Source organism: Strix uralensis, chromosome 1, assembly GCF_047716275.1.
Source record: "Strix uralensis isolate ZFMK-TIS-50842 chromosome 1, bStrUra1, whole genome shotgun sequence".
In the NCBI taxonomy this organism is placed as follows: Eukaryota; Metazoa; Chordata; class Aves; order Strigiformes; family Strigidae; genus Strix; species Strix uralensis.
This window is the reverse complement of record NC_133972.1, coordinates 95427752-95449487: the sequence shown is the minus strand read 5'-3', so window position 1 is coordinate 95449487 and position 21736 is coordinate 95427752. Positions and strand designations below refer to the sequence as shown.

At 34.6% G+C, this 21736-nt stretch overlaps 1 protein-coding gene across 7 annotated transcripts in view; it reads left to right on the top strand.

Annotated features, from left to right (window-relative positions):
- Positions 1–21736, top strand: part of MARCHF6 (membrane associated ring-CH-type finger 6) — a 54278-nt gene that overhangs the window by 11140 nt on the left and 21402 nt on the right. For all 7 annotated transcript variants that reach the window (XR_012629624.1, XR_012629623.1, XM_074874536.1 and 4 more), the window contains exons 4-16: positions 3765–3908; positions 6625–6697; positions 8706–8874; positions 10255–10447; positions 10752–10813; positions 12799–12831; positions 14498–14549; positions 17877–17935; positions 18559–18639; positions 19851–19919; positions 20032–20106; positions 20941–21075; positions 21570–21689. Coding sequence is in view for 5 of the 7 variants with exons in the window: in XM_074874536.1 (XP_074730637.1) it covers positions 3765–3908; positions 6625–6697; positions 8706–8874; positions 10255–10447; positions 10752–10813; positions 12799–12831; positions 14498–14549; positions 17877–17935; positions 18559–18639; positions 19851–19919; positions 20032–20106; positions 20941–21075; positions 21570–21689 (1265 nt within the window). In the remaining 2 variants the exon portion in view is untranslated. The remainder of the gene's footprint in view (positions 1–3764; positions 3909–6624; positions 6698–8705; positions 8875–10254; positions 10448–10751; positions 10814–12798; positions 12832–14497; positions 14550–17876; positions 17936–18558; positions 18640–19850; positions 19920–20031; positions 20107–20940; positions 21076–21569; positions 21690–21736) is intronic.

The window sequence follows — 21736 nt, the reverse complement described above, 5'->3', positions numbered from 1 at the left end:
AGCTGGCATTTATGACTACAGAGAGTGCCAGTGCTCCTGATGTTGCTGCTGCTTTTTTTTTCTTTTTTGATACAAGCAACAAAAGTGAAGTCTTGAAACTATCCAGGTTTGCTAATATTTATAAAATACTCCTTACATATTACATTATCATAACAGAACATACAGGTATTCAGAAAGCCCCTCTTATTGCTCAGATACTGCTCTGATGAGAGCTCTTTTCTGTACTGCCCATGTCATGACTAAATATCTCTCATATCACCTTGCAAGGGAAATTGTTTGGGCAATATAGTTTTTGGTTGGATTAAGTTTTGATACTTTGAAAAGTTTGGGAAAGAGAGGTTAAATTGAAAGTGTTAGTCTGGTTTATTTCTTTGTAAGTTTGGTGGGAATTATAGCATTAAGGTTCAGCAGATTGTCCCTATTGTGTTTGTCAAAGTACAGTTGTGTGATTGTACAGTTTGTACTAAATAGCCTCTGAGGAAATGGGGATGAGAAAGCTTCCTGTAATAAACTTAAAGGTATCACTTTAGCAACCTAGAGCATTGGGAATTTTTTTTCTGCTTTCCTGTTCTGGATTTTTTTTGTCAGCTGAAATCTACTGCCAAACTGTTTCCCTGAAAGCTACTAACCATTATTGTATGCTTTCTTCCTTATTTTTTCTGAAAGAAGGAAAAATTCTAAAGACAGCCTTGTATTTTTCCTACCTTATTTGTATCCATGTAATAGCAAATTTTTGTCCTTAGCTATCTGCTTTGGAGAAGCAAAATTAATTGTGTTCCTGAAAAAGTTAGGCTTATGGGAGGTGGGAAAGGGTGAAACAAAAACCCACCCCCAGAAAACAAACCAGCTAAGCAATAAAAACCCATCCAAATTGAGTATTCACAAATAAAATAGCAGCTACACTGCACAGGTGTGACCTGAGTATCCAGAAAGCTTTCTAGTAGTTTTCGCATGGCCTGAACAGTTGCTGAACTAAAGCTGTGAAAGCTCACATAAGCTCAGCCAAAGTCTGTTTGAATTTCATGCTGTAATAGAAAAAAAAAATTGCTTTGATTGGCCTCTAGTAAAGATGTTTTTATTTGGAGGAACTTGTAAATAATGCAGGAAACTGCTTTCTCAAACTGAGTTATGAGAGATTACTGGGATGAGAATTAAGGAATGGAGGAAAGATGAGGAGGACAAGTGTGCGAAAGGGAATGAAGAGGATGTATACCATGGAGGCAGGGGTCAAAGTCTCAGGCCTCATAGTGGTAATGGGGAGTAGATAAAAGGGGGTGGCATGTGGAGAGAAAAGATGGCAATAGATGACAGACACAAGTGAGGAGGATTAGCTATGAAAATCACTGGCAGCAAGCTTCAGTGCTGCAGTGTGCTTGCACACCAGGGGTTCCTGTCATGCTAGGAATTTTTTTGTTTCACCCACCCGAATGTTGTAGGACATAGAAGGACCTTATCTTATCATCCTGGTATAAAGCTTCTAGGGGTGGAAGCTTTATATCCTCTGAGGTGTGGCAAAGCAGAGAAGACAGCAGTCTTGCCCTGCCCCCAGCTCTTGAAATCATCAAAAATCACCAGATTATTAAAACTTGGGGAATGTAGCTTGTCTTCTCTGAGTAGTAGCTACATTGGGCATTTATTTGAATGCTCAGTTGTAATCCTAAAGCCATTAGAAAAACAAGCATGTAGAAGTGCTAAGATTTATAATGACTTCAGCTTTACTGAGTTAGGACGGGCATCCTTTTTTACAGTCCCCTGTGTAAGTGTTCAGTAATTCCTGAAAGATGCATTTTTAAAAAAACTTTAAACCTACCCAATTTCCCCCTAACAACTCATTAATGGAAAGTTAATGTTCTCCTTGTAGCCTCTATTGCAGTTCCAAAGTTTTGATGAAAATACATTTTTTTGAAAATGAAAAATAAGCCTCAAGATATCTGCTTAGTTCAATTTTGTCTGAGTGATACCATAAATGTGTAACAAATATACTCTAGGTAGGTATTCTTCTAGCACCCTTAACAAAGGTCTGCTTGTCTCCTCTGATAATTTTCCAGAGTATTTGTTCATTGTAAGCTGAGAGATCATTACTAAGTCTTCAGTTGGCATTTTCTATGATACTACCAAATTGTGTCCTAAATCTGTTTTTATAATAAGAAAATTATAAGTTGGCAGACAGTGTCAAAATATGTTTGTGTCCTGCTTTCAATTTACTGCTTTATGTTCTCACAGCTACACTTCCCTAGTGCGATATTTTTAGCACTTTTTTTAGGAATTCTGGTTCTTTGCTAGGTAGCAGACAACTAAGAACCTCTGAAACTTAAAACCGGTTACTATTTGTCTTATAGTTACTGTTTTGTGTTTACTTTGTGTCAATGCAATCCACTTGTTGTTGAAATGCGCCAAATTCCACCTTCTTTTGGCTACTTGTGCATGTTGATACTGCTTTTCTATGTGCTTGAGTTCTCTTTACAATAGAGAAACTTAGGGAAATATCCCTGGAGAGAAGAGAATTTTCTCCTGTAGAGGCTTCCTCTCTGAGATTAGTAAAAGAATGATTAGGAATGTAGGTAAAGGTAGCAGGGATGTTCACTAGAGAAAAGGGGGGATGCAGGTAGATTGTATGAAGCAGTATTTCTCAGACTTCTAAGTCAAAGGATTGTCCACGAGAGGGAAGCAAAACTTTTCTTGAGTAGTTCTTACAAAAATTTAGTTTCTTTAGGTACTTAAAAGTATGTGGTATTTTAAAAAATAGTCCATTAATTAAATATGTTAAAGTCTTCAAGCTCAGCTGTTTCCAACATAACTGTTAAACATCCAGGCAGCGACGTCTTTGTGCAACTCCTAGCTGTAGTTTATCTTCTTTATTCGAATCCGTTATTGATACGGTGCATTACCACTTCACGACATCCATGTGACTGTGTAGAAGCTAACTAAATGCTGTGAAATTGTTAGAGATAGATGTTTTCTAATCGTTTGCAAAAGAAGAAGCCGTGTCACTGTTTTTCTTGACTTTTGAGTAGGGACGGGTTTATGTGATATATATATATATATTTGGAAGTTAAAAAGTCGAGAAAATTTACTACTATGAAAATGTCTATATAGGCTGAGAGATTTGCGTTATGTTCTGTAACAGGAGTGCCCTTAGAAGAAGTCTTGCATGGTATGAAACAGATACCTGTTGAAAGTAAAAGTCATTCTGTATAAATTTCGGTGTCTGTAGATACTTAATCAGTTTCCTTCATTTTTCCTGTCTGTGTGGTGCTTTCATTTTGCTGATTTTTTTTTTTTTTTGGTGCTGTTAGATATCAAGTGGAATCTAAATTATCTAGCAAATTGACATATGCAAAATTACTAATTGCTCTTGTTCCTTGTGCTCTTTCCTTGAACTAGGTTTATAAATAACAGACAGGGGTATCTTTGAGGTAGTGCTGAGTGGGAGGGCTGTTGAATTTAGAATCTGCTTTTCCTTGCAGGCTTGAGCTTATTTTGAGATAATCAGAGTTTGTAGTTGATAAATAAAGCTATTAAGAAAACTTCTCTAAGTCAAAAACTAGCATGACGTTTATTAATTTTTGCCATTCCACTCAGTACACAATGTAACATATGTTAAAGTTTTTTTATTTGTTTGGTGTAATCTCTTGGGAATCTATAAAATATGTTTATTCTTCTAGTAAGCTTTTGCCAAATACAAACATTTTGTAGTTGCCAGGACTTTTACATAAATGCTTCTTTAAAAGAACAACTGTTTCATAAGTGCCTTTTCTACACAGTTTATTCCCCAGATATGCCTTCACGGCTTCCAATCCAAGACATCTTTGCTGGACTGGTTACAAGTATTGGCACAGCAATACGATACTGGTTTCATTATACACTTGTGGCCTTTGCATGGTTGGGAGTAGTACCTCTTACTGCATGTAAGTATTAATTTTTTGTACTGTAATACTCTTATACGCAGGAAAACATTCCACTTGATGCAACAAAGTTTTATGAGACCATGGTTGGTTTATTTATAAAAACAATCAAAGACATTATTTCACTTATTTTCACTCAGAAGTTCTAGCTATTTGACTCTTAAGCCAGTGGTGCAATCCAGGAAGGTGGTAGGAGACAGGAGAAAATGCTTGAAAGGGCTTTTAAACTTCTTATTCCAGTAAAATGCGTCTTCTCAATTATCTTCCTTAAAATCTGCATGGAAGTTTTTATTTGATACCATTTATTAATATTAGGATAGAATAATTGTCCTGGTTTTTCTAAGCATCTATAAATCAAAGTGCAATATTTTGTTTAGTATGAAAAGTGAAATTCCTTTGCAGTCATACATAAAGTGATTAATAAAACACCTCTTAAAAAAATCTTAAACAAAGGTCTATAAGTAGTAAAGGAATTTAACAGAAAAAGAGAGCACACATTTGAATTACTGTAGTATCCAGTTTGAAATTCACTTTTCAAATACAAAGAGAACTATCGATGTTTCAACAATCTAAAAATATAAAGAAGATGAAAAAGGGTAAAAGGGATATAGTGTTCAGTCAAGGAAACAATTGGAAGTGCATCTTTACAAACAGTAATATACCCCTTGAACAAAAGACCGGGGAGCCAGTAAATGTGTCTTCCTAGACAGTTTCTCAATATATTCTGTGCTTTTATTTGTATCTGGCACTGGCTTAGTTTGAGAATAGCACAATATTGGCATCAGCTATAAAAGTGATCTGGTTTCTGCAGCTTGTCCTTCCTGTGCGAGGAAGAAAGATTTTTTGGGCATGGAGCAAGCAAACTGAAGCATTAAAACTAAAAATATTTCAAGTTTCTTCCTTGGGTTTTTAGACAAATGTTGGTTTTCTACTGTTGTCTTTCAAAATGCAAGTGTTGTACATTTTTCTTACTAAAGCTTCTGAGGGACAGCAAAATAATATTCAATAGATTAATTAAGGTAATTATGTTTCATAACTGTCTGTAAACCTGATGCTGGCTCTTGAGTAATACTGAAATGTTACCAGAAGTCACCACCTATAACTTAGTTATGAGACCTTTTTTTTTTTAACAAATGTCATTTTTGGTTTTTAATGCTCATTTACTAATCCAGTATAACTGACTTAAGGTTTTGATTTGCAAGTGACCTTTTTTTTTGTTCTGTCTTAATTTCTATGTCTAACATTGCACATGTACCCCTATTTATGTATTCCTTTAAGAATTAATGTATTGTGAAGGGTAACATATTTGCACAGGAAGGTACCCAACCTGATAGAGCCATTCAGTCTAACAAACCTTGAAAAATCCATTTACTTTTGAAATTTGTCAGGATCTGCCTTGTGGATGTGATTTTGTATAGATCTTGTCATCTTGCATTAAACTCCTTTAATGTAATCTTTCATTTTCTGTAATATTTAAATACTTTTTAATGTAGTCTTTTGCCTTCCCTGTTTCTGTCATATGGTTCACAGAATCATGTGTGGCTGGCTTCACAAGGAAGTATTCTCATTATTTTATATCTGGAAGAAAAAGGTGCAGTATAAAAAACTTGTCAAACATACCAAAGGAGATGTATGGTTGAACAAATCTGTCTTCCAGATAAACGTGCTACTCATGCAGTTATCCCATTATGGGATAAATTCTACATTCTTTTTTGGTAATTTCACTTCTTTATTGCATACCCATCTTATGTGTTGAGTAAAAGGAATTTATCTCTTTGTGCATATCCTCAGCCTACTCCCAGCAGGCTCTGGTATGCTGTTGCTATTCTGTTAGCACAAAGCATATTTATGTTAATGGATGAAAAGTAGGATTAATTGGGCCAATTTAATCCAAAATGGTTTTATTCTCTGTGATAATTGTATTTAGCTGCATGGTTCCTAGAGTGAAATATCCAAGGTACCTACACAGTATGCAGGGTAAGAAAGAGGTGTACACACTGAGTAAAGTGAATGTGTACACTGAGGCAGTAGGAAATGCTAGAGTGGGAGTTGGATTGTCTGAAGTGCCTCCTTTATCTCAAATTCTAGAAATCACTGTTCGTACCCTGATATGGCACATGAATGTATTTTTCTGGACTGATTCAGTTGACATTTTTTTACCAATCAAAGAATTAATTAAAACAGGTAATGAAATGGTAAGACTCCTTGATACAAGGTGTCATAATACCAAAGGTTTATACAGGTTCAGAATGTGATTGAGCAAATAAATGGGGGGCGGGGGGGGAATCATCAAGAATTAATTAGCACTGAGATATTATGGCACAGGAATTGAGCTGCTTTGCATGAAGCATATGAGAATATACTGAGGAGGTATTGCTGCAAGTATCTTTAACCTGTTTCCATATTCTTCCTTAGGCATCCGTTGGTGTGACCAGTGCTGGAGACAGGTCTAGATGAATCTTGGGTCTAACCTAGTATGGCAATTCTTACACTTTGAATGCATACTTCATAAAGAATGTTCAGATAAAGTAAACACAGTTTTGTTCCATGTGGTTGCATATGGTCTTGAGTTCTGTTAGTTCATTGAAAGTTGAGATTTTTTTTTTCCTTGTCATAAATTTAGTTAGGACAGCAGGTGAAAAGAGGGTACCTATGGTCCTTTCCAAGTGAGGCTGTAACCAAAATCGAATTTATATCACACTTCTGTTTCTTCATACAGGTCGTATCTACAAGTGCTTGTTTACTGGCTCTGTGAGCTCACTACTGACACTGCCATTAGATATTCTGTCAACGTAAGTACTTAAACAGTTTGATATAAATAAGTGTTCTAGTCAGGTTACCATCAAAATGGTTGCTTTGGAACTTAGTGTCCCTTTCTTCTAGATATGTTTGTTATCTTCCATCATCTTACATGAATAGCTGCCCATTACCCTTGTATAATGAGACGTATGGCAAACAGTATTACAGTAGAAATCATCTCACTTTGGAGTTCTGTTATGCAGGTTCTTTGGAGATGGAAAACTGGCTTTACAAAATGGGCCCTGGTTAATGAAGATTTGTATTTGATGTCAAGGAAACTTATGCTGCAAAATTACACTTAAAAAAACCTCCTGTGGTTTAAATCAGATGCCATATAGTAGAATATTAATATATATTGCTAATAATATTAATGTCACATTCTGTTTGCTTTGTTACATTTTTATATTTTGAATTTAATTTTATCCATCATGAGTCTGTTATGTGGTAGGGATTTCTTTTTATCAGATTGCCTTCTAGGTGACAGATTTTAATCCTCCAGCTATATGCTATCGAATATCGTCTGTCTTTTGTCTTCTTAAAATCAATTTTACTTAAAGAATCAGTAAATACCAACACAACAGATTTTCAGTCTGGTTCTTACCTTTTTCTTTATCTTGAACCTGAGGAACTGAAACTCAGTTTGAGTACAATCAGTTGCACATCAAGCAAATTTTGAGTGAATGGCCTGTGTAGTTCAGCTAAGTCATCTCAGTTGGGCTATTTGATTTGAGACATCAGATCATGTTACATTTAATTAATTTTTATTAATGGAGAGAGATGCACACTTGAGATTAACAGGAAAAATACTGTTATCTCCCAGTAAGTGTAGATTTTGTTTTTATTTTTCTGAGAAGAATCTGAAACAACTGAACCTAGACTACCTCTTCTCATATCTTTTAGACTCTAGGGAGAAAATGAATGACTCAAGTATGTGTCAAATTTTAATGGCATGTGAAGCTGTTCTTTAACATGTATTTCTTTGACAGAGTCAATTTCAATAGCATCTTGTGTCATCTTTTAATTTTGGACTTCTGATCCCCATGTTATTCACTGTGCTGTGCAGGCATAAGTGTTTGTGCAGCTACATGGAGAGCCAGACTGATAGTTCTTTGGGGATGGCAGAGTACTATGATGGCATATTTCTTTCTTATTTTGAAGAACATATTGTAGTTGGTTAGCTTTGTGAGCAAATTCACTGTGGTCAAGGAGTAGTGCAAGGGTGGAAACAAGTGGGAGGGGGTACCTGGAGTTAGGGATGAAGGTTGCTTAAGCCAATGTAAGTACCTCTTGCATTGCATGAAACCCTAGTTTCAGATGGCTAGCTGAACTTTGTTTTGCTACTGCTTTACAGTTATGTATGACTTGTAGATTAGGATTTTTAAAGTATAGAGATAGTATCTGGGGCCAAAGACTATCCGACACATAGAGCAGTCGAAGGCAAACCTTGTAGTTCCATTCTTTTGGTTAGGGTAGCTCAGCAGAGAAAATGTTTCAGTGGACTGGATATTATGCATCTAGCCATTTAAACAGGCCTTTTACTGTAGCAAGTCATTTACTTAGCGACTATTGTGTTTTCTTCACTATTCTTGAAGATTGTTTTTCCCGAACTACTCTTGAAGCTTTTCTTCATATTGAGTCAGATCCTGTTTTGCAGGAATATTTATGTTAAACAGTAGTAATTTGACAAACCAAACCAGAGGGAAATAAAATCTTTTCCAAATCATTGTTTATCTTGGCACTTAAAACCATTTGTACACAGGTATGTACAGCCTTCCTAAAAGAAACCTTGCTTAAACAGATTTTTTTTTTTTAATTGAAATTACATCTAGATACTTTCTTCACCTAGACACATAAATTAATTCAGCTTTTTGCACAAATACCAGTTTATTTGTTGATTTGGACTAGGAGGATTTGTTTGTGTTAGTTAACAATGACTAAGTTTAGTCTTATTAGCAAAATATATTTGTCATTGATGTTTGTCTTTTTTTCTTTCTTTAACAGGGAGAACTTGCTGGCTGACTGTTTGCAGGGCTGTTTTGTGGTAACATGCACTCTGTGTGCGTTTATCAGCCTTGTTTGGTTACGTGAACAGATCGTCCACGGAGGAGCACCACAGTGGTTGGAACAAAATCAGCAACAGCCACTCAATGGTGTTGGTCAACCAAATGAGGTAAAACTTAAATGATAAATTTAGAAAACGTGTTTTTGTGAATAAATACGTTGTCAGAACCCAACAGTAATGTTATTTTGCTGCAGGGTATGTCAGCAGAAGTTGAACGTGTGTTCTTGTATAAACTCAGTGACGCCACTGTTATATTTTTGGAGTTCTGTAAAATGGAATGTTAATGGATTTGTTATAGTATAATTTTTGTAAAGTAACTTTTAACATTGTTTAGATCCTTATGTCTGTATCTTTACACTTTTTTTAAAGATAATTTTGTGCATATAAAGACGAATTGTCAGCCATAATCAACGAAGATGCAGCTTGCTTTTATTTTATCTTTTTCATAAGTATTTCAGTAGTTCATGAGGTAACAATTAACTGTTCTCAGAGCAGTTGAAGATTTTGTTGAAACCTCTGAAGTTGGAGCTTCTCTGCCCTCCCCCCACCCTCCAACGCCCACATGCACCCCTTTAGTGCTTACAGGATCCTCTTGGGCAGGAGAAGATATGATATAAGCAATACATGCATGGGGGGGAATAATTAACATTTTGTTTTCTTTTGTAATAAACATCAATTTTTTTTAAAGACAGTTAGAGATTCTCAGCTTGATGACTGACTTGGGTTGTCCTTGAATTATCGTCTTTCTAATACAATGATAGCTTTCATAAGGTCAAGAGAGTTCCCCTCTATTGAGCATTGGTGAGGCCACATCTGGAGTGCTGTATCCAGTTCTAGGCTCTGCCAGTACAAGAGACACATGGACATAGTGGAGTGAGTGCAGTGAAGAGCCAACAAATGATTGAAGGACTGAAGCCTCTGACATACTGAGAGGCTAAGAGGGCTGGAACCATTCAGCCTGGAGATGAGAAGGCTCAGGGTGAACATCATCAGTGTGTATAAATGCCTGATGGAAGGATGTAAAGAAAACAGCGCCAGAGTCATCTTGGTAGTATTGGGTGACAGACAGGACAACAGGCAGTAGGCTCAAATTAAAAATACAGAAAATTCCATTTAGGAAAAAATAAAGTAGTTTGGTTTTTTCACTGAAAGTGTGATCAACTGCTGGAACAGGTTGCTTAGAGAGGTTGTGAAGTCTCCATCTCTAGAATTACTCAAAAGCCAACTGGAAACAGCACTGAGCAACCTGCTGTAGCTGACCCTGCTTTGAGTGAGTAGGTTGACTAGACTATCTCTAGAGGCCCCTTCCAACCTCTTCCTCATGTAAATGTTTCTCTTCCTCATTCAAAAGGTTTAGTGGTCCCAAATTTAATGCTTATCTAAAAAATACATTATTAACATTAATACGATTCATTTTTTCTATACACAGGATAAAAGTACAGAGAGAGATTGATCAATTTAACTGAATACTAAATCCTGTTTCTGTAGGCTCAGGCTGTTGTAAATGGAGGCGTTGAAAACGCTGTGCTTGATCAACCTGCTAACCCGGCTGCTGAGAATGTAGTTGTAGGCGAGAACCCTGAAATTCAAGAAGAACAAGTAGATGAAGAGGAGGATGATAATGAAGATGAAGAAGATGCTGTAGTAGAAGATGCAGCAGATGCAAACAATGGAGCACAAGGTAACAGGTGACTCAAAACAGTAATGTTCTAGTTCTTTTCAAACATAAATTAAACCATTGAAATAGAACTGTCATAATTCAAGGAAGTTATGTAAATTCTCACTTCAGCTAATTTATCTTGGTTTTGCAAATTTCATATGCTTCTTTTGAATGCTGAAGCATTTGCTTGCTGAAAAGCTGTCAGCAGTTATGAGTGGAATGTTACGCACTTAAGTCTTTTTGTTTGTTTAAAGCATAGCATGGAGTGGTTACATCTTGTTTTGGGTGAGTCTAACAGCTGTAAAAATGGCTCTTGTCTCCTCAGATGACATGAACTGGAATGCTTTGGAATGGGATCGAGCAGCAGAAGAGCTTACTTGGGAGCGAGTGAGTAAGAATCACTTTCTTGAATAATTCAGGCTCATACTTGAAATTATTTGTAGTATTGCTGTGTTAAAATCCATTTGAGATAATTTGGATGCCATTGTCCAGTGTGAAAACTACCAGTAAGAGATTGTAGTGACCTAAAAAAGTAATTGTATTGAAAACAAAATGTTATTCTGCTACTTGTTAACTACCAAAAATACATTTCTTTTGATTTGAAATATAGTAGCAACTTAAAACATGGTGTAGCACAGACTTTTTTGGAGTTTTCAGCTTGGCCAGGTTTAGAAATGAGTTGCAGCTTGCATTGAGGATGCAAGGCCAGATTAGGAGCACATAGGTGTTGTGTTATATATAGTTTAATGATTAATTTTTTTTTTCATTAAAGCATTAAACTAAAGCAATTAAGCAAAACTTCCGGTTCTGTCTTTATTTACAAAAGACAAATTCTGTTCCTTAAGATGGAACATTTTAATGTAACATTGCTTCTGTTTTGTTTATGGATCACAGGTTCTGTAATTAGAGCATGAGATGCGTGTACACTGTAATCAGAGAGCAGTGTAGAAAAGAACTAGGTTTTTTTATATCTGTTTTAGAAGTAGCCAACATCTGAGTTCAAAGCTCACCACAGGCAGCAGAAATCTACCTGAAGGTAGATACAGCAGCTTCACCAGATTTACCTGTGTCACTAGTGCCTATGACAGACAGTTGTAAAGCTAGTCACTGTATCCCTAGGCTGTGATATAGTTGTTGCCTTGATTGTAGTGTAGTAGAAATAGTTTTCATCACCAGGGAGAGGTCCTGATCTTTGTTTTGTATCTAGTGAAAACTTGTTGTTTTGTTTTGAAAGATCCTTAGTAAAAAAGGGGCATATATAAATTCAGCTTTCTGAACCATTCTACTGTATATCTCAAGCTGAAAGTGTTATATTTCTGAACCCAGTTTATGTGCTGGGAAATGTTGATGTACTCCTAATTGAAAATATTTTGATGCTTCTCCATTAATATAGAAATTAGTTTCAGCAAAATCTCATAACCCTCTCCAGTCCTATGTGCTGGCATAGCCAATAGATACCTAGTTGGCATTTAGTATCAAAACTGGGGTAGGTTTTTCTGCTATTTCATCTTGTGAAAATAGCATGCAAGCTTTCTGAGTTTTCAGAAATATTTGTATCTTGCTTTACTTCGTAAAATGTGTACAACTTCAATATCTTGGAACTTAATGCAAAATCCTGGTACAAAGTAGCCTTGAACCTGGTACTTTACCAGTAATCATGGAGTAGGAGTATCTGGATTGAAATAGTAAGAAATCCTTGAAGTGGGGGGAAAGGAGAGATTATTTTTTTTAATAGATGCTCTATTTTTGGCTCGTCTGTGGATGATCCCGGTAACAGCTGTGCAGTGATAGAGGATTTGTGTCCTGTCTTCCCTAGCTGTAAACCAATTCTGTTCTAAACTTAACATACAGTGTAGCAACATTCTCCTGTTACTAGTTGCTTTTATACATTGAAAGTAAAATATTAACCTTTGACTTTTCTCAGTGCAACATAAACTGATACTTTGCAATTAGGAAGCAAAAAAACCACTTGCTCTTGTATTTTAATATTGAGTTGTTTAAGCAAGTTTTTAAGAGTTTGATCACTAAAATCTTTTGTAAATACAAAATCTTTGTCAGTCTTCAAAGTCTTGGAGAGAAATAGCCTATAAATTAGTTGATTATATGTTTGGTTTGCCATATATAAATATATGTGTATTAAGATATTCCACATGTGTATCACCTTTGATCAACTGAGTTTACTGTGTTGAGCAAGAACTTAGTTTCTATCTTCATCTTTAAGACTTTATGTCCAGGTTCTATTGGTTGAGCAATAAAAAAAGCTTTTGACTCTATTGAACATTAAAAGTTAGTGTGAAAGAGGCTTCTATGAGACTTATTTTAGATGACTGTTGCTTGGTTTTTCTGATAAGTAAATTAACTTACGTTCACAGATGCTTGGACTTGATGGATCTCTGGTTTTTTTAGTAAGTAAAATCCTGCATTTCAACAATTTCTATAGAAGACTACTTTAAAAGGAAACTGTATTTTTAAAAATTATGTCATTCTATTTGAAGTCCCTTTTTTCATATGATATGTATTCTTTAATGAGGCTTTCACATGATGTCATGTTCAAACGGTGTTTTTAGGAGTTTCACAGAGTAGAGTTGTGTGTGTGACCTAAAAGTGGAATTTCTTAAAAGACATCGTTAACTTTGGGTCACGTACTACACTGTAAATCAAAGTAGGACCCTTTAAAAAAGCATACACTGAAAATATATATCTGTTCTAGCCTTAAATTTTGCTCTTTATGATTAAAATAGTGTCCTCATTCAGACCTCTCTGATTTGCCCTAATGCCACCAGAACACCACTAGTGAATTTTTAGTGTAGACTAGATTTTAAAATTTAAGATATTCATTTATGTTTCTTGACTTTACTTAGGGTTTGGGTTTTCTTGTTCCTCCCTGAAATTCTTACCTTCTTGAATATTATTTTAATTGATATCAGTATCAAATTTTTTTTTTAAATTTTCACAATAGTTAGTCTGTTTTATGAAGCACTTATCTTTTAAATTGGTTACAAAAATCTTTATGATTCTGATAATATAGCAAAGCACTCCTAAAAAGGCTATTGGCTTTTTAACACTTGTCTGTGGGTGAACCTGTGTTGATTATCTCCCTGACAAAACTCTTACATATATAATGCATATCTTCTTGTGGGTTTTGTTATAGTTTATTTGAAGGGCACTCTGCCCATCCTAGCTGACTTTTGGAGATGTCTCACTCCGACTTCAGGGTCGGGGGGAGACAGTGTAGAGAGTCAATGACAACAAAACTTTAACCCATCCCAGCTACATTGATAGGGTATCATCTGCCAGATCACTTTAGAAAGAGAAGTCATTTATAAAAGGGAAAAAAAGATCTGTGCTCTCTTCCAGCAGTATTAATTTTACTTTATTTAATGTGTGAAAGAAATATAATTCTTAAATAGGAGTGTGTTTATTAGATACTGTAGTGGATAAATGTCTCGTGTCTCAAATACAATGTCTCATATTTTAAGGTAATGTCTCATGTTTAAAATAATGTAGCTTATTATGTCATTAGTGATTGACCTTAAATATTAATATAAAAAGAAATAAAATTTCAGTGTACTTGTGGCTGAGTTTACATCTTAACTAAAAGTAATATTAAAAAATAGAAATTGCTGTCATTTCTAGAGTGAGAGCTGTCATTTTTATTAATGTTTTCATGTGACAAAGTCTAATTATTAAAAGTTCAGATGAACATTTGCTCGTTTATAAAACAAATATCTACATGTATTTCATGTACTTGTTTTGAAGGGTAGAACTATTTGTATTGATTATTTTAAAATAAAGGTTCTTTTACAAAATAGGAGTGTTAAAGCAAGTACAAATGATCTTATCTAGGTAAATGTCCATGAACGTAAACAGATGCTTTTATAATCTGTCCTGCATGTTTTGGTCTTTGTGTTAGAGCAAATCTCTTGGCTCTAACATGAGATGTGCAAGTTCCAGTAATAATAGGCAGTTGAAATAAGAAGTTTAGATACAAAAGTAAAGTCACTTATTTAAATGACTGATTGTACTGTTTCCTTGTCGTCTTCCTCCCTCCTTCCCCCATACTCCTTGCAGGAACATGTCTTTTGGGTGGTATCTTTAAATACGTTGTTCATACTTGTGTTTGGTAAGTATCATTTGCTCTTCGGTTTTAAAAAGATCCTTCGTTGTGAAGTGATAATGCAGGTTATTTTTAAGGCTGTTCTCTCGGGGCGAAAAATGAAGTTGTGATATCTAAAAATGGAACCACAAGCTAACTGGGAATATGAATAATTAATCTTTATTGCTTCTAGTTTTGTAATTTTAATCTCTTTTAAGTGAATAAGTTTAAAATAGGAAATCTACCAAAAGCTTAATGGTGTCAACCAAAGCACAGAAAATAATACTTGTTTGGAATACTGTTAAATTAAAGGACAAGCCTCCTGGAATTTAATTTATGAGCAAATATAGTACTTTCAGGAATAGCTAGGATTTTTTTTTTTTCTCCTTACAGTTTTCACTAGGTATATAGTTAAATCACTTTTTCCATCAAGAATCCTTTTTGGAGGTCAAAATTGGGAGAGATGGGACACACAAGAATGTAGCTGACGCGTACTGTTGTCAAATATACTTTCATTTTGTGTCCAGAATTGCTATGGAACAACTTTCATTAGTTCATAAAATTAGACTCACTTAAATTTTAGAAAACAGTAAATTCTAATCAGTGGTGTGTTTTTATTTTGCCTTCCCTTTTCCTTCCTGAGGATGCTGAAGCTTAACTGCAACTTTAAATGTTTGCAAGACTCTTTCTATTTCTAGTACAAGATAGGAATATTGCCATGTTTGATTCCATGTATAGTTAGTACTAGGAAAATTTCCAGGACATAAACTTGTCAAAACATAAAAAAAAAAAAATTTTTAAAAAAATCCCAAACTGTAGGTACATATTTCTCAGTCATTTCAACCCTAAAAGAAAAGGGTAAAATGCCTGCCTTATTGTAAATAGCAGTAAGATCCACCTAGAGAGTTTCTGGAATTCCAATTTTGTATTTACTGCTTAAAATATGTAGGGTAAATTTGCATTTCTACTCTGGTTTTACTATAGAAAGGACAGTAACAAATTTAGAAATTTTTTTTTTTTTTTTGGGACCCTCCTGAGAGTCATTAGACTATGATTCAGATTCTTTTTTTTGTTGTTGTTGAGTGACATGGGAGAAAACCAGCTCTTCCCTGTGCCTCAATTTTGCCTGTTTTGCTGCTAACAGAAGCTTTTGGATTATGTTGCTCAAGCTTATTAGTGTTGTTAATTTGACGCAACTGTGTGCAGAAGCAGCAGCATCTTAGTGACAAGATAGAGCATTTTACACACTAGAATAGATACCGGACACAAAATTTCACTTGCTCTGAATTAGCAGTTTAGAAAGGGATTGGTTAGGTTGCTTTGGTTTTTTGAGTGGTCTTTCTTGGCAGAAGAGTTTGAGCTTTAAAAACTGAAGTCATGCTGTAGATAAGAATTTTTTGATTACAAAGTAAAGCTCACAATACTGATGATTTGAGCATCTAGTTATGGAAACGAATCAGCAGACCAAAAGAAAACAAAAAGAATTATCACGTATATTTAATTCACAAAAAACTATAACTGTTCTACTAGGAGTTGGAAAATACTTTAATTATTTTTCTGATAATTAGTCTATTTTAATCTGTAGTTATCAGAAGTTAATTAGGTCTTTTAGCTACTATAAAATTTAGGCTTTTTAAATAAGTAGATAATAAATATGAAATTTTTAAATCCTTGATTTAAATTCAATAATAAGTGAGTAATAAGAATAATTAATATGGTTGTCATATAGATGTTTTCAGTAGCTCTAAGTGTGCTTTAACAAGTAAAGAGAAGGGGAATGATCTCAATCCTATTTTTACTATCTTTCCCACTAAGTAATACTGTCTAATTTACAACTGCCAAATCTCTTGTTATTCATAATTACAGTCCTGATGAGTTCAAATGTCACAGGAGGTACTTTCTTGAAGATAAAACAGAAGGAAGGCATTTAGAACCTTAATTACTAGTCCAGAAATTCTCCTATGATGTTTTCTCGGACAAGTTAATTAAGTTCAACTTAATTTATGTTTTTTTATAGCTCATTTTAGTACTCGCAGAGGGGTTTGTACTCCTTTGTGCTTTTTATTAAAAGGGATCTATTAGAAATCTTTTCAGTGAAGTTATTTAAAAAAACATGATAAATGTGCACTATAATCTCATACAGCACTGTCAAAAAGATACAACTTAAGTCATGAGTCTGTTTATAGGAGTTGCGAGTGTGATTTTTTTTTTTTTTTTCTTTTTAATCTTGCTTCTCTTCTTACTGGGCAGGAAAAGCTTATGTCCTCCCTTTATCTTTTATGGTTTTGCTATTCCCGGTAACTTCTGATTTCTCTGAAAGGGACATAAATTAAAACTTTCTGATCACTGATTGGGGTAACACAAGTCCTGCTAAGTCTTTTCTATTTTTTTTTTTACATATTGGTTATGTGGAAATGAGAAGGAGAGAAAATCATCAGGTTTTTCATTTGAGGGTATGTTTAGTCTACAGTAGTCCCCAGAGTGGATTATTGTGATACAGTGAAGACACTATAGGTGAAAATAAAAGCTTGCAGTTACTGCAGCCCCTTTACTTCCTATTGACTCCCTCCTGTAGGAAAGTGATGTTGAATTCTGTAGTCTTTCATAGCTTGGTTAGAATACCACAGTGAGTTAAAACAACTACTTGATCCTGTTGCAAATACACAGGTGTCAAAAAATAGGGAAAGTGCTGTGTTTTTTAATTCATTCCTCTTGAGACCTCAGCATTGGCAAGAATGAGTTCTCAGGAATGATGACAGTTCTTAGTACATTAATTCAAAGTAAAAGACCTCTCAGTTGCTCCTTATCCCTTCACTGGAGCATTGTCTTTCTCTACCTCATCTTCTCTTCCCTTTGCAAATTTCTGTAGGGCTTGCATTTTTCACAGTATTCTTAAAAGTTAAAGCATTAAAACTGAAACCTTGATAAAGCAAGTCCCATCTGACCAAGATGTAAAATGGCTACTTAAGTCTTCTAGTGCATGGGAAAGAGTGAATATACAGAACCGATTCCTACAGCAGTCTGAGCCCAATGCCCCCCTAGTACGTACAACAGAGAAATTGAACTAATTTACACACAGCAAGATGAACTAACAAGGAAAAGACTCTCCTTTTATTCTATGTAGTTTTACATTGTTGTAGTCTTTCAGTGTGAATTCTGATCTGATTTTCACTGTTTATAAAATTATAGAAATATAACACTTCCAAATATTTGCACAGAAAGTAATTTTTGTTGTTTTCACAAAATTGATGAGAAGTAGAATAATTGCCATGTTACAATACACATCCTGCAAATACGATCCATTTAGCAGTTTTCATGGCCTTTTTTCCACTTCTTTCTGCTTATGTTATGCAGCATTTTGTCCGTACCATATCGGTCACTTCTCCATTGTTGGCCTGGGCTTTGAGGAATATGTAAGTACTGTTTTATAATTTCAGAATGGAAAAACTGCTGCTATTTATTTAATCACAGTATTTTTGTAGCATTCTTCCACTCTTATTTGTGATTGCAAAAGTAACCTAGAGTGTGTCTCCTTTTTTTCTCCTCAAACCCTTTCTAACCTATGATCAAAAATGTTCTCTCACACTTTCCCACTTCCTCTGTTATTTATATTTCAGGAGAGGGGAAACCTTTTACAAAAAATGCATACATTTTTGTTTGTTTTTTTCTTAACAGCCTCTTGTTCCTCATGTACATTTTTAGTTTCTGTACTGATTAATTTTCATAGTTAATAGTAATAGGTAGTGAAAGTTAGGAGGTAGTGAGGCAGTATAAGGTGACACTTTTTGTTTCATATATAGAGGTTGTTTCATGTTTGAAGAAAGTAGTTGTTTGACTTTTCCAGTAAATGTAAACATTTTCTACTCCTGATGGAGATACCAAAAAACTAGTAGATTACTAAAATATGTAAAAACTAAAGAAACTTGTAATTATTCTAGAAGAGTTGAGATTTAGAATTTATCTTAATGACATAAAAGAGAGATGTAATCTTTAGAAGACTGATAAACTTTCCCTTTTTTTTCCTCCTCCCCTCCAGGTTCAAGCTTCTCACTTTGAAGGCCTGATTACAACTATAGTCGGATATGTTCTGCTAGCGGTGACTCTTATTGTTTGTCATGTATCCTTTTGTCAGTAGTTATCTGGTTCAGATTTTACATATAAATTGTTTTTCTGGCAATATTTTGAGGAGGCACAGGCAAGATGCAGTTGCAATTAATTTACTGTTTTGCTCTGCTCTTTTGGTGATGAAATTAGAAGAGAAGGTCTCTTCTGTTCTCTTGGACGTTTAAAAGTTGTCAGTGTGACTGCGTTCTTCAGAACACTTGCACATGTTTAACACACAAAATCATAGGCTTTTATGCCTGCTTGAAGGCCTCCAATCAGATTTTGAAGGACTGTCTGGGAAGAGTATAGAACAATTGTTTTTTCCTCACTGTCCTTACATTATTGCTGTGAGCTACATAGTTGCAGCGAAAAGAGAAATGGGATTATGAAAATATGTAGGGTACAATAGAAAATTTATTCACATCTTTTTGATCCTGCCAGATCTTTAGTGTGGATTGTTCCAGTTTCTCTTTTATGTCTCTGAACCACTGAGAGTTTGCAGCAAGGATTTCTTTCAGGTGATAACCCTCATTATCACAGAGAAAATTAAGTAATGGCAGAGTCCTGAAAGCTAGAAGGATTTGGTCACAGGTAAAAGGTCTACATTCTAGCTGCATGTTTGTAAAGGGACTACACCAACTTCAGTTTGAAAAAATAAACATTTGTTAGCAGTTTTCTGTTCAAGAGTACACAGAGGAGTACATCAACTTTAGACTGTGCTATACCAAAATGCAGTGCAAAGGTGGTAAAACAGTTGCTTGTCTCTGTTTTGCCCCTTAAAAGAAAACAAAACAAATGCCCAAACTGTAATATGCATCCAGCTTTTCTTGGAAAAGGTGAGAATTCTTTTCAGACTGCATGAAAAGGAAAGCTAGCATTTAAGGTAGGCACTTGCTTACTTGTGTCAGATGTTTTCAAAGGCAGCTGTTTATTTCTTAGATTATTTCTTGGGTGCTTAATTTAAGAAGGGTGGTAATATTACTTATTTATTTAATCATTTATTTTAGATGCATGTTTGGGGGGGTTATCCAGCACATCAGATTGTGAATTCCAGAATCACAGCCAATTTTGAAAATAGAGCCCCAATAAAATACATACTTCCTATTTCACTTCTGTCTTTTATAAACTTTCCTGTTGCTAAAGCCACATAATATAGTATTTCATATTAATCATACTATGCTATAAAATATTCTTCAGTGTTATTTTCTTGACAAAACTATTCAGGGTTTGGCAGCACTTGTTAAGTTCCAGCGATCACGTCGTTTATTAGGAGTTTGCTATATTGTTGTCAAGGTAATCCCTATTTTTTTGTGTGTAGCAAAAAACCCTCTCAATTTAACATTATAGTTTTCTTAGCAATTTCTGTTAAACTAGTGAGATGTTCTTTTCTCTTTTTTTCTTAAAGGTTTCCTTGTTAGTGGTGGTTGAAATTGGTGTGTTTCCTCTCATCTGTGGCTGGTGGCTGGATATATGCTCTTTGGTAAGAATGGAAATAAATGGGATAAAATCTTATTTAACAGTTAAAGAAAAAAAATTTCTGATGAGAAAGAGGGTTGTTGACAGGAATTCAATAGCACTCTTCTGTTTTTATAAACATAGTGTTTCCAGAGGGAAGGAGGGTTTTTAGGTACTGCTTAATGCTAATTTTGTTTTCTTTTATGTTACTAAATACAAATTAACGTACTGTTATTAAAATAATAAGATCCTAATCCTTTTTACTGCATTTACAAGACCACCGTGATAATGAACTTGCTTATAGGCAAACTATAACTATAGCCATCTTATGTGAAATGGTAATGACTTCATATTTTAATAGTTGTCCAATCTCTTTCTTTTTTGAACAAGATACATGCTGTGTTTTCTTGGAATTGAGAACAGTTTTTCTGTCCTGAAAAAAAATTAAGTGATTAATTTCAAATGGAGGAAATTAATTTCTTCTAGCCTTAGTAGAAATAGAATTTTACTTAAGGGAATAAGTATTTGCTTCCATCACAGTGCCGCTTTATTTGAACTGATTTATAACTTATGTAGTGTCAGTTAGTGTTTGAGCTGACTTCTTTCTTCTTTCTGTCAGAAGAAATAAATTGATCAGAATTGATCTTTATTTGCTGTTCTTTTGTAAATAGGACATTTCAGTCTCTCACAGTAAATTATTGCCTTTTTTCTAATTAAATGCTATAATTATTTATGCATTAGCAGAAAGCAAACATTTAAATTAAATGTCTAGTAGTATATATGAACTAGGGTAAACAAAGTGAGTAAATGTGGAGGTTTGCCAAACATTATTCATGTTTGTTTATTACTTACCTTCTAGGAGATGTTTGATGCCACTTTGAAAGATAGAGAATTGAGCTTTCAGTCTGCCCCAGGTACCACAATGTTTCTGCACTGGTTAGTTGGAATGGTTTACGTCTTTTATTTTGCATCCTTCATTCTTTTACTGAGAGAGGTAAGTCTGTAAGAACAAGACTGGTATGTAACATAGTTAGAGAAGCTTGCATGTTGAACTGTTAGTTAAATCTTTCACATGTGGGTATTGCTGCTACTGTGTTTTGTATGTGTATATTGGATTTCAACTTTATGGTAAAAGGGTCACACTGATACTTACTGCAGTGAAAAGTGATGATTTAGAGTATATTTTACTTAGAGATTTTTAGTTTACGAAGAGCCCTTAAACATGGGTGTTGCCTTCAAATGAATCTAAATAAATTTCAGTTGTTTAAGATTGATTAATATTTGAAAATTAAACTTGTAATTGGTTATTGCTTCTACTTTTCTATTTTAATGCTTCTTCATTCTATTTCTGTACCATTTTGTGGAACCTTGTTCAACAAATACCCTTGTTATGTTTAAAACTTATTTGCTGCAGCAGTCTCATCTAGAATAAAAAAGAATACAAAGATAATTTTCTCTTCATATATTGTTCTCTATTTTCTACTTCAGGTATTGAGACCTGGTGTCTTATGGTTTCTCAGGAATTTGAATGATCCAGACTTCAACCCTGTGCAGGAAATGATTCACTTGCCCATTTATAGACATCTCAGGAGGTTTATCTTATCAGTGGTAGGAACTTTTCTCAACAATTTGTTTATTTCATATATTAGCTCCCA